Genomic DNA, 17890 nt, shown 5'->3' on the forward strand with positions numbered 1-17890 from the left:
AAACACAACCCGGAAACATACACTTTAATATCATGCATTTCTCAAAATCGTCAATTTCATTGAAACCAAGACAGTCATTGCACGTTATATTTCACCAATAAATTACAGATTGAAGTATTGTTGTTTCATTACATGTAAACCAATAAATTACACCACTCAAGTGTTATTTCTCCTGTAACCTTGTAAATACGAGATACAATTCAATAACAGGTGATACATTGCATAATATTTAATCTCACTCTCTTAGTTTTAAAAACTATTGTTAATAAACATTGTAAAATATCACCTTCTGTTGCTTGTTATCACATGACTTGAATAAAAGAGAAAACACGGAGGATTTTTTATACGTAGTTTAAATCGAGGATGTCATTTTGTGTGACCAAAATTTCAAAATATAATTGTAGTGGTAGTCAAAACCTAGATTCTTGTTTTCGTCTTTATTTAATTTTCATTAATGTAATAGGGGGGACTATTTCTGTACTGTTTATCAATCTCGATACCACAGTGTCACAGGATAGGATGATCAGCGTTATTCATTGGTAGTGGTATTTGCATATTAAATGTATTCCCTTTCGCAGTGGAAACGTACACTGTTCAACTAAGCACATAAATACCGCGACTGTTGCACTCAACGAACCAAGCCCATAACATAACTCGCTGTGCTGTGCGTGCTGTAATCATGGCCGACGACGCAAACGCTGCTGCTGCTGCCACGGAGCAAAAACCTGACGAAAATGCCCCCGTCGAAGACAAACCAGAGGATGCCGCAGGCGACACGGAAACAGCAAAACAGGACGGCGAAGCCGCGCCCGTTCTTGTTGCGCCAACGGAGAACCCTTTTGGGGTGGACGATTTCGAACATATTTTACAAATGGAAGCTTCAGAGGGAGCTGACAATGGGTGGGAACCTGCCAAGAAGACTGCTGGTGCAGAGGTGTTTAAAAAGAAAGACAAAAATTCAGAAATCAACATGGTAAAGGTGAGTGTATTTAATATATAATAAAATTGATTAAACGGCCACCGTTTCTTAAAATTTAAATATCCATGTAGGTAAAGATGACAGGGACTGTGGGATCTATAGATGTATATTGAAATGTATGTATACTGTACGCCTGTCACAGCTGTTAGTATAGGTAGCTACGTTTATTCAGTTTGCATCAAGTATCACACTTTCCTATGTATGGACCTAAATGAATGTGTTAGTAATATTCTAATATCATATTGCAGTTCGTGGAATGTCAGTACATGTGTTTATCTCACATCTCTGGTTACATTTTGATATACACATGTTTTATGTTTTCAAATTTTATTGAATGGAAAAACAAAGTACTAGTAGTAGTAGTGAGTGAAGATGATCGTAGTAATCGTTACTACAATAAAAAATAAACGCCATTGTTATGCCAAAGTATTGTTTCATATCAAACCCGTTGTTAAAAAGCAATGGAATATTTACTTCGGGTGTTGTTTTCCAACTGTAGCTGACATTTATCACGTAGGTAACAGATATTACACACTCGTACAAACGTCCCGCCCACCCCTATACCACGTAACTTGGTTCTAAGGCAAATGACACCTACTGGAAAGGGTCACGTAACAAATGCGTGCATGTATGCAGGGATGAATCAACACTGCAGAAACTTAAAAACAATCGTAAATCACACTTAAAGTTCAGTTGCCAACACTGTGTCACTTAGTTATAGGGAATGTCGACGCAGTTTGACAGAAATTCCACCCAGGTACATGTATATAAGCTTAGTGCCTGGACAGAGCGCAGTGACACCTGTGTCAATTTCAATGAAACCATCTTCACAGTTACTATTTATATGAACGCGTGGATTGGACCCTGGGAATAAAGCTGGGGGATTTTAGTGCGATCATATGTCAGCATGGATATTGTTTTAAAAATAACCCTAAAAACGGAAAATATAATCGAAGCAGGTGGCGTGCAGACAACCTATTAGTTCACTTATGAGCAAAGAAGAGATGGAAACAGTGATCAGGGCAAGAAAGGAAAAATCAAGGACAATAGAACATTCATGTACGGGGGCGGAAAGTGTATCAATAATAACAGTTTTCATTCATCAATCAGTAGTAATATATTGACCGGGTTATATTTTAGTATGTACTAGTAATTGACATGTATCTTTCATCTTCCTGGGGTTAAGGGTCACGGTCGTCCATCAGACAACAGTATTGATAATTTGTGCATGTATATATTTGATCACCCGTTTGTGAATGAGTAAATGTGGGCGTATGTATTAACAGGGAATACTAGGATGTTGCCAAGGTAACAAGCTGAAAACATGTTTATATATGTGAGTGTTTGAGTGAAAATTAAAATTCCCAAGCAATAACCAAGTCAAAATAAATAGGTTTATCTGGTGAAATGGAATGTTTAAATTTGAGTGTGAGTTTTGAGTGTGACTTGTATTCCTAGAATGTTGAATCAATTAAACTACATTTTCAGAGAAAGTGATCGTGTGGTTATTTTCAAGAAGACCATACTACATCGCACCAGACTATACCAGACCATACTACATCACACCAGACTATACCAGACCATACTACATCACACCAGACTATACCAGACCATACTACACCACACTAGACTATACCAGACCATACTACATCACACTAGACTATACCAGACCATACTACACCACACTAGACTATACCGGACGATACTACACCACACTAGACTATACCAGACCATACTACATCACACCAGACTATACCAGACCATACTACACCACACTAGACTATACCGGACGATACTACACCACACTAGACTATACCGGACCATACTACACCACACCAGACTATACCAGACCATACTACACCACACCAGACTATTCCAGACGATACTACACCACACCAGACTATTCCAGACCACACCAGACTATACCAGACCAGACCATAACACACCAGACTATACCAGACCATACTACACCACACCAGACTATACCAGACCATACTACACCACACCAGACTATACCAGACCATACCACATCACACCAGACTATACCAGACGATACTACATCACACCAGACTATACCGGACGATACTACACCACACTAGACTATACCAGACCATACTACATCACACCAGACTATACCGGACGATACTACACCACACTAGACTATACAAGACCATACTACACCACACTAGACTATACCAGACCATACTACACCACACCAGACTATACCAGACCATACCACATCACACCAGACTATACCAGACGATACTACACCACACTAGACTATACCAGACCATACTACATCACACCAGACTATACCAGACCATACTACATCACACCAGACTATACCAGACCATACCACATCACACCAGATTATACCAGACCATACTACACCACACTAGACTATACCAGACCATACTACATCACACCAGACTATACCAGACCATACTACCTCACACCAGACTATACCAGACCATACTACATCACACCAGACTATACCAGACCATACTACATCACATCAGACTATACCAGACCATACTACATCACACCAGACTATACCAGACCATACTACATCACACCAGACTATACCAGACCATACTACATCACACCAGACTATACCAGACCATACTACATCACACCAGACTATACCAGACCATACTACATCACACCAGACTATACCAGACCATACTACCTCACACCAGACTATACCAGACCATACTACATCACACCAGACTATACCAGACCATACTACACCACACTAGACTATACCAGACCATACTACACCACACTAGACTATACCAGACGATACTACATCACACCAGACTATACCAGACGATACTACACCACACCAGACTATACCAGACCATACTACACCACACCAGACTATACCAGACGATACTACATCACACCAGACTATACCAGACGATACTACACCACACCAGACTATACCAGACCATACTACACCACACCAGACTATACCAGACGATACTACACCACACCAGACTATACCAGACGATACTACACCACACCAGACTATTCCAGACGATACTACACCACACCAGACTATTCCAGACGATACTACACCACACTAGACTATACCAGACGATACTACATCACACCAGACTATACCAGACGATACTACATCACACCAGACTATTCCAGACGATACTACACCACACTAGACTATACCAGACGATACTACACCACACCAGACTATACCAGACGATACTACACCACACCAGACTATACCAGACGATACTACACCACACCAGACTATTCCAGACCAGACCATAACACACCTGCTATAAATATTCATGATCTCCTGGTATCGTAACAATTCATCATCCTATTTTTGTTTTGTAAAGTGGATTTTAAACTATTACGCTGAGTGACTCAAAATGGCAATATATTCCCTATTTTTATAACCAAGTTAATTTGTATCGACGAGTTCAAACTATTTAATATGTAAGTGTTCTTTGGGTACCAACATCACACTGGCGTATGCGTGTTGCTTTCAGACCATGCCGATAACGAATGATAAACATGCAGGAAACCATCACTTTTGTAATCGTTCTTAGTGGTTTCAAATGACACGTGTTTTTTTCCGCCATTAAATAACTCGGTCAATCGGATTGTGTACCTTTCAAAGGACCTTGAATGTCTCTCTAGTGATACGTTTTATCCCGATTTCGAGAGAGAAAAGAAACACAACAAAATAATCAAGCAGCGAAACATTTCAGTAGTTAAGAGAAATATTAGATTACAATCTCACGAAATCCACTCAGACATGTCCATTCTATCTAACGTAATTTACTCTAAACTCCACGTAATCAGTGTAAAGGCTACGATGTCAGTTTATAGGGCATCGAACGCACGTTACCCATTTTAACCTTTTATTGCACCCTGGGTAATCTTTAAGGTCGTATTACCATTTACAAATTACAGTAACGTACAGTTTAACATGTACATACTTCACAGCTATATTACCGTTTCATTTTCGTAAAGTTAAAGAACGTTGTTCTGGTAATCGTTTAGTCCGTAACAGTTTTGTTTTTTGTTGCGTAATTTTCATATACATTGTATTAATTTGTGTTGTATCTGGCTTTATGGTTGCTATGTTTGCTATGAAGTATGAAACAAGACTAGCTTGACGCTTGGTTTAACAAAAAATACTTGAAAACTGTTTGATGGAGACAAACTGATAAATTATCTTGGAGGGAATACCCATAGGGATACTTGTATTAATATTGGGAAAATTAAATCTCACATGCAGTGACGGTGTGTTCTAGATCCAAGATCGTTTTATTACACGTATTGGGTTACCGTTAGCAATTTTAAACAGATATCCATCAGATTCGGTTTTTATGGCACATCAACATGACCTTGGTAGTGAATTTTGCTTGTTTGATGCCATCATAATCTTAATATGTATAATATAATGTCAATGTAACGGATTAGCAATTCAGAGATGGACATGACCACGAATAATTAAATCGTCGTTCATTCACTACGGTAGCACTGACAAACATATGGTAACATATTTTTACTTTCAACAATCTGTCAGAGATTTTTTTTCACTGGTTTGAAAATGAAACGACTGCCCTTTCATTCAACACTATACTACCCTGTATTGTACGTTTTCAACCTTTTCTTGTTTCACATCCCTTCATCTGTTGGGATCGTAAATCGACGTTAAGATGTAACGGTAATATCAAATAGTTGAAATCGACAGGTTTGGCTAATAGCCACTTGTTTGATTAACTTAATTCACCACTTAAAAACACGATTGAGAGCAAAGTGAAAACACGGGTGTCAATTTCACTTTGTCCTGTATATGGTGCGCAGTACGGTGCCTTTACATCTTGTCGTACCCTGGATGTGCTTATTTGCATAATAATAGTACGATCTAGCAAGAAAGGATTGTCAATGATACGAGATTCGATGGCTATAGAGGAAATTGACGATAGGATCGGTTAGATAGGAAAATTATTAACCACTCAAAGTGATTTTTTTTAAAAGATGAAAGGAAGACCGTGGCGTCGTTTCTAAAGCCTGTGATACAAATTGTCACGTACGCACTACATGAATGGTGCCAATGCCAATTTCAATTCCATGTTGCACGATCCAGGTACATGGTTTTCCGAAGGTGTTACATAAAAAAACAAGGTCTCATACATTTTTAATGAAACCATTGTGACACGGATATCAAGTTAACACGTACTTTCATTCATAATCAGTGAAAACCACACAACCGTGAAATTTACTCAAGCATGCATATGTAGTTTTAATATTGTGATTTTCATTTAATCTTCAGTGAAGCACAGTATATATGAGTTTACAAGTCAAAGTTTCTATATTACTGTATTTATCACATCGAATCTAGTCAACTGCCCATCATTATGATAATGTGATGACACATACGATATTCACCACCTAATTCAATTCAACAAAATGTTTGTCGTATTAAAAGCATTTGTAGTACGGGTATTATGATAAAATCAGTACACTGCTAAAGAGTCCAACATCAATTAAATCTAGTAAATTCTGAAATGGGTGTCATGAACCTATGAATTCATATTTCTGATAACATTTTTCTTGCTGTCTGTGTCTGTGTCTGTGTCTGTGTCTGTCTGTCTGTATGTATGTATGTATGTATGTATGTATGTATGTATGTATGTATGTATGTATGTATGTATGTATGTATGTATGTATGTATGAAATCATATAGGTTGATACAAAATAGGTTGTTGTTGTAATCGAGACAACTCCATTTTGTGTGAATTTGATTTCTATCACGTGGGATACATACAGAGAAAATATAGGACGATCCATTGATAATATCACGTGTTTCATACTACAGCTATTTATTTATTTATTCATTTATTTATTTACTGCATCCCTTGTGTATCAGGGGTTCACTAAGACAGCTACCAACGTACATAAATAGTCTTTTAAAAATATTACTTAAAACCAAATTAATGACAAGGAAATTAGATCAATTAATAGGTAACCACTGTAATTCTGTATAGCCATCATCTGTTCAGTGCATTTCAATAACATATTATAGAGTACCTGCCAATCCTTATCTACGGCCATATGGTACGGGGGTGTAAATTTCACTTGTTTTGAAACATCAGTATATTTACCATTATGTTTGGTTCTCGTTTTGTACATTGTGTGCAAGCTCTGTAGATTCGTAAACGTGGAATTATTTACTTTGACATTAATCTTCACAAGTAATTTGGTAAATATTATATTGTATGGAATGATATTACACGTTGAATAAATATTCGTAAGGCTAGGATTGATTGTGATGGGAAGTCTGTATGTTGCGTGGGCGAATAGTATAGCAGTGTTTAATAATCACATTTCCTGAAATTGAAAAGACAGCAAACTAAATTTTCTATGCATTTTATCGACGCAGGTTGCAGTCCAGACAAACTCATATCTCCCAGCACGACAATGAACAATGCACAGCATAGACAGGATATTTGTATTGCACGAAACAACGTTTTCAAAATATGCTGCAAGTACAAGGGTATACTACTGTATAAGACTAAAATACTGACTTTCGTTTGTTAGACACCGATGAGACACACACTTTGTCTGTATTTATTTCACAACACTGTATTGTTCTCCTGGGAAACTAACCATGGCATGTTGTATTAGTGTGTACAGTTATGTCAGTAACCCTTAACCTCACGTCTATATGTGTTAAACTTTGTCTACTACTTGATTCCAGACAACAGTGTTTCTTTGTATACCTAGTAGCTCACATGACTGTCAGGTGTGTTAACGTCGTAGCAAGTAAGCCAAACGATAAGCCCCGATCCAACAATGTACACCTTTGTTCTAAACCTTCACAAATCCTCAAAAAATAGGCCGAAAGTTCTACCTGGACAAAAAAATCATGTCAGATACTAATTTATGCCAGTTTTCTATACAATTGTTAATGTAAAACTATAACAAATATTCCCTCGCAATATCAATCTAGCGTATTTCAAAATAGAGTTGACTCAACTGAGATTTACAGACAGGGAAATTTTGAAGTGAAGTGGTTGACCTACTTTTGGTGAGTATCATGTTATGCCATGCATGCTAAATGATTTATGTGAACAAAAATATCTGTTAACTACACTACACGGGTACATGTAGACTGTCTGCCGTCACTGGGACTACAATGCCCCCAGGAGTAAACGAGTGATAAACTCAGAGTTAAAACATATATTCTGTTTAGGGTTTAAAAAGATACAAACACACATGGGAAAAATCCACAAAATTATACACATTTCAACACCTGTGCACAGTTCTGGTTTACGTCCTCATCTTACCATCTTCTGTGCGCTATTATCACTCATAAAGCTATAGCTAAAACAGTCACAATCGGCTGTCACGCTGTGTGTCAAAGGTACCCGTAATATAGAACAGCACGACTTATAAACGATGGTTATGATTGATCACAGTTCAGACTCACAGTACCATACCATTGTTTTGAAAACCACACAGTTTTATTCTAACTGTATAAAATACTCGGCATCAGTGACACTAAAACACATGCATAAAATTATTCACCTTGGTTGTATTAACCAATAAATTATACATGTTACCATATTTAGGACCATATCAATGCAGTTTCTAACCATGAAATCTGCACCACTCCTCAATAATATGCATAACACGTAATATATTGATAACTGTCATATCAGACGGTAAATATAATGAACATGTGAAACAACTGTTAAATACAGTAAATATTCAAATGAGCTTAATCAGTATGCACGAACCGATGAAACCTTGCGACGTATATTGGTATTTCATAACTATCGATTTAAGTTGATTGGTATTTCATGATGGCATCTCAGAATATAATGTATATAATGTATAGTACACATACATACATACATACATACATACATACATACATACATACATACATACATACATACATACATACATACATACATACACACACACACACACACACACACACACACACACACACACACATACATACATACATACATACATACATACATACATACATACATACATACATACATACATACATACATACATACATACATACATACATACATACATACATACATACATACATACATACATACATACATACATACATACATACATAAATAAATACATACATACATAATGTGATATTATAACACATTGATATACTATTGGAGTTGGTATTGATGTAGTGTTCCCATTTGATCCTGATCCACGGGCTATATACATTTAAAGGCTTATAGATACAAAACTCGGGCATTACAAGTGACTGGTGCATTATGGGTCGATGCTGAAAATTCGTTGGCTTTGTATTACAATCACGCAGGTCGAATTGAGCTACTTTTTTCGCCGAACGAGGGCAGTGATAAGTTTCCTAGTATACTTAGGTATATCTTTTATTGAACCGTATGTTTTTTCTCTTTTCTTCACATTCTCAAGCCATCGAATGAAATAGTGAAATAAGTAAATTGACAGAAATAAGTCCATATGAGAACACAATTGCCGTTAACTTTATATCACGATTTGCATAAAGGGTGCTTGAAGACAAGTTGGTACATTTCTGCACTTGGTAATGTTTTAAAATTATTAAAACCTGAACGGTTTATAGACGAAAATGGTATCATGGAGTCCAACGGCTACGGCAAATTTGATTGGCTAACTAGATTCTATAATTAGCTATAATCAGCCAAACAATACCTATTGTCGTGTTGAGGAGATTTATGATTACAGTTTTTATAAATTTGAAATATGAAATTGGGTCAAAGGTTTACCCAATTATTATCAAGTTTCATTCGTATAACACTGTATAATTCTTGCTTTATAATTTATGGTACATTAAAGACAGGAAATTAAGAATAAAATTGTGACTATAAAATTTATGTTTAAACACGACTTTCATCACGAGTATGTAAGTTAAACCATGGCCGAGTTTGAAAGTCGTTTCGTGTACGTTAAACCATGGCCGAGTTTAAAAGTCACCCGGGGCTTAAATAACAGATGTTTGGAGATTGCAACAAAAATGGTCTGTATGTGAATGGACAATTTTATAAACCATTGTTTGTGAAGACATTTGCGACAAAATCGTACTTAAAATATACTAGTAAAAAGGTATAAGTGTGAATATAAATTTTTCAATTTTTAGTAACGCTTTGTTGCAATATATGTCAATGTGTAGTTGACAGTGTGTGAAAACGCTGTTAATTTTATTTTGTCAGACATAAAAAAGTAAGAAATGGAAATAAAGATCTTTTGATAGTGTAATCAGAACTTTAATGTTTTCGTGTCATTATCCGTAATACCGGAGATGATCATGATGATCTCGTTACGCCCTCCATAGAAAGTAATATAACAGCTGGACAATGATCACGTGACATTAAAGTTTAACCTCTTCACGCCTGAATAAAGTTAATTTGTTAGCACATTTAGACCAGAATTCGAACTTTCAATGTATGTATGTATGTATGTATGTATGTATGTATGTATGTATGTATGTATGTATGTATGTATGTATGTATGTATGTATGTATGTATGTATGTATGTATGTATGTATGTATGTATGTATGTATGTATGTATGTATGTATGTATGTATGTATGTATGTATGTGTGTGTGTGTGTGTGTGTATGTATGTGTGTATGTATGTGTGTGTGTGTATGTATGTATGTATGTATGTATGTATGTATGTATGTATGTATGTATGTATGTACTCTATTGATAAATTAATGCTACTTTATCAATCGAAAGTCAAAATAATTACTTTTGTTTTGTGAAAAGGGATTCTAAATGGTGACGTTTACCATTTACTATTTTTGATATACATACATGTAATTAGGTATAGAGTTCTCAAACAAACACACGCCTAAGTTTTCCAGTCGTTTGCCGTCGGATTTACTTCTGGTATGTTTGGGTATTTCCGGTCTGACCTCGACCACGCAATGAAATGACAGTCTACATTACCTGGGGCACCATTTTCAGCACAACTTGAGTCAATGTATAAAATGCACATATATGATACATACTAAAACTTATTAGGGAGAAGTTGACACCGTGTGATAGAGGCGCCTTGGTATGCGCGTATATAATTACATGTATATATAACTATCGACCTTTTCATTATTCTTATTAAAAAATCTGACGATATGTGATTTAATGACATGCATGCAATATTTACATAACCTCTACACATACACACACACACATACACACACACACACACACACACACACACACACACACCACCACCACCACCACCACCACCACGAAAAAACAAACACACAAAAACCCCCACATACATACATACATACATACATACATACATACATACATACATACATACATACATACAATATGCACGCACGCACGCACGCACGCACACACACACGCACACACGCACACACACATACACACATACATACATACATACATACATACATACATACATACATACATACATACATACATACATACAAACAAACAAACAAACAAATAAACAAACAAACAAACAAACAAACAAAACAATGAAAATTGTTTCCGTATGATTCAAGTCTATTTTCGTGTCTGAATATTCAAATTTAAGCGATAATTCCTTATGCCATGTATAGATGTACAGAGTCACAATAGCCAAATGAAGGAATGCCATAAAGGAAAGGAAAAAAATGATGACATTTCATTGTCGGCGAACTTACACGTTTTCCATGTTAATTTCAAACGTGTTAAATAATGATTTCAAGTCATAAATTGAAGTCTAATTAATGTATACTATTCATAATATGTCTCCAATCAATATGCATAACTATGGCTCGATCAATCAACCAGTCCACAGACTGTCAATACTATTTTTATCAGATTTCACTGTATGAATATCATTGAGAATGATGACACGTACACTGAGGTAATAGAACTCATCGGACCATGAATGCATGCAGACACGTACTGTAAATATTTATCCACTTCTTGTTAGCAACATCGTGGATATAAATGATACATACACAAACTGATAGAGTTTCTGTTTACAAATGTAATCGTATAGAAAGGGAACAAGGTTCAACGTTTTGAATTTTCCAAGTAGTTTTGTTACATGTAAAAATCTAACTACATGTATGTGCATTCCATACAGTAAAACACCTGCTGGCAGAAATATCAAGTATGGTTTACATACAGTTAAAAGTCTGACTACGTATATACTCCACACTGAATAGTTCCTATATTCCCCTTCCACATCTTCGACTCTGATTCTAGCCACAACATGAGACATGCATTGAAAACACATCACTCAAAATTCTGCCAGCGTAATTGTCGTGTTCTGAACAAGGGTGAGGATATTATACTTAATGAATAGTCTTACTTTCATTTTCATTTTCAATTGCCCAGTTTGAAATATAACTTTTATTGTCAGATTTGTCTATGTACGCAATCACTTCTAGGATTATAATTTGTCAATTTCATATTGTGAACCTGACATCCTCCAATCAGGAATGTTACAGAAACATATTAAATCTGGTTTCCTCAATCTGTGGGAACCATGTAGACGTATTCAGTGCATGTCATTATAATATACAGGCTTGCGTGTTCTTTGTACAATGTAGAATTTACACGCGAGCTGGCATGCCAGTTGTGAAATTAGGATTGTGGTCAAAGGTTATCATCTCTGAAAGTAAACGTATTCGAGTGAACTCTCTGTGACCTTTCGATGGGATTATACACAACAGTATTGTAATTCAATATATTGCAACTAAGAATAATTCATTTATTTGTACATGTTTCATGCCGAATTTGACTTTATATGTTAATATTCACTATTTTCGTTTCTTTAAAATAACTAGAAAACCGCCAGGGTACTAGGTAAGATTATAACGGTCGAAAACCGTCAGGTACTAGGTGCGATTATAACGGTCGAAAACGCAGTCTAACAATACTACCATTTCGGAACATCTAAACACGGAATTTAAATCCGAAACTTGGATGAAATGTTACATATTTACAGTAAAAGCTTAAGCTTACTTTTATGAGTTGCTACAAATACTACACTATACATTTAAAATATGGATAGCTATAATTCTTTAGAAAGGAGTATTTTATAAACCTACAAAGAAAGCAGGATGCCAACAAGAAACAATTTAATCTAAATAAACCGAATGGGTTGAGGAGTAACTCTTTACCTTCGCGCTTGCTAACGTCAACGAGAAATAATATTGCGACCTAGCCATACTGTGTGTGTCTAACTACGTTTTAAATTGCCTTTATTCATTTGTGGCTCATACAGACCTATCCCATATTGAGTGAAATCAAAAGCCGTACTTCCGATGTACTCAGCTAGTTTGACAGACGCTGTCTGTGTTTTGACGTGCGTCATGAACAATTGGACTGTCGTTTCATTTCATGAAATTGATGTGAAATCAACATATGAATACTACTTATGTCTTGTTACTAGATATTTTGTATTAATGGTTGAATTTAAGGTCAAAGATCTTGTTAGTATTGTAAGGTTAATGCGTATGATGACCCTTTTTTGACCCCTTGCAAACTTCAGGTTACCATGGTTACAAGAACCCTGGATTTCATACCTGCATAGTAGGCCTGAACAATATTTTTTATAGGAGTTTTATTTTAAATTTTGTTGATTCAGTTTCAAATTGGCGCCGGAATTTTAAATTAGACCATTGTTACGTTGTTGTCCAAGTCTCAATGAACGGTACATGTTTGAACACTGTCAGGTATATCAAATTATATAAAAAAAATATATGTAGTATTGATGTTATTAAAAACAAATTGGAAATTCCTCTTTGGAAATAAGTTCCTCAACTGGTTTACTTTATCTGAGGAATAGTAGTTCACTTTGTATTGTTCTAGTTAAATCGGAATAATCAAAGACATTTCGTCCCTACGATCAGAGTAGGTCATGACATACAGAATATAATACAAATCCTGCTTTCCGGCTCCATAAACGTTGCGCAAATTTGGAATCTCGTAGTTTGCGAAATTAGCTACTAATGTCGGGTGAAGATGGTGGTATGTAAGGGAGTATCAAATGTTATTATGACTGCATACTCAAATGTTATATTTCATGACTGCAAATGTTTTACTGTAGATGTGATTACTGACGTTCTGACGATGGCGGCGCTGTTGTACTTGTTTTACTTATTGAGTGTGCTTTTTTCTTTACATTTCAGTCTTTCCTTACGCTGACTGGAATTCCACTCGATAAAGGTAAAGAGCTTCAACTCTATCGTTGTTTTAGGTCTCAATGTTTACGATTTATTGTATCTCACATCATCACAAATTCTGACGTAACGTAGATTGGTGACGTCACAGTGACGATGACTACGTCAACATAACTAAACATTTTGGACAATAAACATATATTGTCTTTCTCAGATTATGATTTTATTAGTTTATTATTGTGTTTTTTTCTGTTTTGAATAGAAAAAAATTGAATTAGAAGGTCAAATAAAATGTGTTATTTTGCCACGTGTAAAATTTATGTACATTTATAGTGCACTGTCACGTGATCATATACATATGCCAATTCGGGAATTGTCTGAAACTGTCTTTCAGCTGTTGAATTCATCACCAAATATGACGGTGAACGAAAGAAGTGGGACAAAGACAACGTCATCGAAGTTTTGGATGAAAAAAGTGATTTCTCCATCATTTATTGGTGAGTTTATCTAAGTTACTGTAAATTGCAAGCCATCTCTTATATTATTACATTATTTTGTCAGGTGTGTCTCGCTTCAACATGAAAATAAATACACAATACTAGCACTAAAATTGACTTCTTTGGTTCCAAAAACAAACTGAGATACTTCCTTTTTCGAAATTAATTTGCTGGCATCTGTACAAGTGAATTTCTTTCGACTTTCAGAGTACACTGATTCTTGGGGGGGGGGGGGGAAACAATAAAATTTCACAGTAACACATGTACATGATAGTATATCAATTATTTCTACTGAGTTGGAAGCAAGAGATACACATTGGAGTATGTCTCTATACATGTCTAATGTATATGCTTCCACCATTATGGAGTTGATGTGTGCTCATTGCCCATGCGCCAAATTGAACTCAAAAGTAATTTACAAAAGTAGGGATTATAGGTATTCCTGTATAAGATTACCACATTTTCAAGGTTTGACTTACTTGTCACATATTACTTCCCTAGGATATTCAAGATGCCAGCAGCGTGTACAGATCGTGACTTCGTCATGGCGTCGACAACAAGGGCTGACGAAGACAACAAAAGACACATAATTCTCTACAAAGATTGTGTACATCCTGACAAACCACCAAACAGCACTTTCATCAGGTATAAAGACGTGACGTTGCCATAGCAACTGTTTCTGACCCGCATGTCATTTTATCCACAGCAAGTCGACTTGCTAAGGTTTCGAGTCCCTTATAAACCTGTTAAATATGATCGAAACAGGGAACTATAATATACTTTGGAGGCAATACGTTTCGACATAAATACATAACCCATGTTACAATTTAATATAAAACTCATTGATGTGTTGACAGCAAATCTGTAAGGATTCGTGAAATTGGAAACTTCGTGAACTTATCGACTAAATACTTACTTGGCGTCTTGGACCATCTGTTCTGCTGGCGTAATATGCTAATTTATGTTAACTAATTGGTGGCGATTTTAATATTATCCATTCGCAGAGGTGACACGATGGTGAATGGTTTGATAATCAGACCAGATGACAAAGACGCTGAGTCTAGTAAAGTTACATTGATACAGCAATTTAACATGAAAGGATGGATTCCTAAATTTCTCTTGAACCGTCTAACATTGGCACGAGCATTAGGATTGAGGGAACAGATGTTGGAGGTTGGTACTGTTCAATGATGATTATATACTTTATTTCAAAATTTTGTTGAGAGAGCTGAGATTATATTTAAACTAAACAACGTTACATGAATACATAAAATGTGTCGTCTCCTGAACTGAGAGATTCTTTACACTTTTGACGGAAAGTGTATTTACACAATATATTGGTTGTAGTGACTGATATATTTTATATTATATGTATGATATCACCTTAGTTATCGACAAACGAATATTAGCTTTGTTAGAGTTTGTTCGTACATTTTATTCGTGCTTCAGTTGTATCGATAGAGTATTCTAAACGTCATCATCGCAGACACTCGACAACGCATCACCACGATGATCACTCGTTTGTGATACGAGACAAATCGTTTTTGACGACATGAATGAAATTGTGCAATTTTTAAAAATATGACAGTAAACATTTCAAAAGTGTTTCGAATACTCTCTACCTGGAATATTAACATTGAACACATTTCAGACGACAGCAAACATTTCAAAGTGTTTCGAATTCACTCTACCTGGAATACTAACATTGAACACATTTCAGACGACAGCAAAAATTTCAAAGTGTTTCGAATACTCTCTACCTGGAATACTAACATTGAACACATTTCAGACGACAGCAAACATTTCAAAGTGTTTCGAATACTCTCTACCTGGAATACTAACATTGAACACATTTCAGACGACAGCAAACATTTCAAAGTGTTTCGAATACTCTCTACCTGGAATACTAACATTGAACACATTTCAGACGCTGAGTAGCTAGTAAAGAAACACGGGGAATTCTGCACGCACGGTACGGAATTAAAACAGCATAGAAAACTCAGAAAAATACAAAGCGCACTCTGTCACAAACATAGACAGAGATTCATCGTTGTCGGCGCTCCAGATATAGCTATTAAAATATATGATACTAGTAATTGACATGATTAATGGCTGTACACAGTGACGAAACGTTCAGTCTATCACAACCCGTATTCATTTCAAATCGTATGTCTTTTCTTTATTTTAGTATTGGAAAGAGTTGAACAAACCTGCACCAAAAGAGAATGGTCCAACTGAAAACAAAGAAGAAAAGAAAGAGGGAGAAGAAACAAAAGAAGAAGCTGAATCGAAACCTGAGGGCGGCGAGGAGGAGAAGAAAGAAGAATAGGTGCACTTTCCAAGCGCCTCTATACTCTGAGGGCGCACTCTTCATTTTGCCAATTTGAAGTTGTGAGAACGTCATTTAATGGGATTTATGTAAAAATCATCAAACAAGGATTTTGAAATGTTTAAATTCGGTAAAAAGGAATCATGCACCTGTCATCTGGTTTGTACATGCACGTGACAACCTGTCCTAAAAATGAGACAACGAAATGAAAGCCTTGTAGGAAAGTGTGAAATTGTATATGCTTGCAATTCCTTGTGAAGTGAGGTATTTGGTAGATACAAAAGTTGGCTTTTCTGTTGACCCTTTGCTTCTTATTTTACGTTAAGGAAAGATAGAGTATTACTTACAAATCTTATAATTCTAGTTAAATGCACAGAGAGCAGTATTAGGAATGGGGTAACCATGGCTTGACAGTTTTGGCTCCGTATCTAAGAGAGACGGTCAGTTTTAAAGAAGAAGAAAAAAGAATGTGCTGTTTCCTTCGTCAACTGTTATAAACCAGCATGGCTGTCATGGCTTTGTTAAAAGACATTTAGCAACACTAATAACTTTATAATTTTGGAAGAGTAAAACATTTCCCGGGAACACACTTAAATTAAAGAACATTTATGTTCTTCTGGATTGTTTCCTGAAAACTAGACAAAGAAACTTTGTTTCAGCGTCAATTAACTTACGCGTGAATCGGCTTTGCCCCCCCCCCCCCCCAACCACCAGAACAGTATTTGAGGACATCTGCTTATGTATTAGTTATCTCCGGTACTTACCGCTAATGCGGAGAATCTGCCATCTTGTCATGCAATGTTGTAGCTAGACCATGATGAGTAGACCCACCGTCTATAAAGTCAAACAGTGTAAGCACATACTGTGCAAGGCCCATTATATGACCGTCTCACCCCTCGAA

General features: G+C 36.1%; 1 protein-coding gene across 1 annotated transcript; it reads left to right on the plus strand.

Annotated features, from left to right (window-relative positions):
- Nucleotides 1-586: 586 nt before the first annotated feature.
- On the plus strand, nt 587-17679 carry LOC144434010 (uncharacterized). The gene is made up of 6 exons (XM_078122447.1): nt 587-979; nt 14173-14209; nt 14558-14660; nt 15162-15305; nt 15665-15833; nt 16849-17679. The coding sequence occupies exons 1-6, from the start codon at nt 680-682 to the stop codon at nt 16987-16989; spliced, it is 894 nt and encodes a 297-aa protein (XP_077978573.1). The 5' UTR covers nt 587-679; the 3' UTR covers nt 16990-17679.
- The last annotated feature ends 211 nt before the right edge of the window (nt 17680-17890 follow it).

This window comes from Glandiceps talaboti, chromosome 4, assembly GCF_964340395.1.
Source record: "Glandiceps talaboti chromosome 4, keGlaTala1.1, whole genome shotgun sequence".
NCBI lineage: Eukaryota > Metazoa > Hemichordata > Enteropneusta > Spengelidae > Glandiceps > Glandiceps talaboti.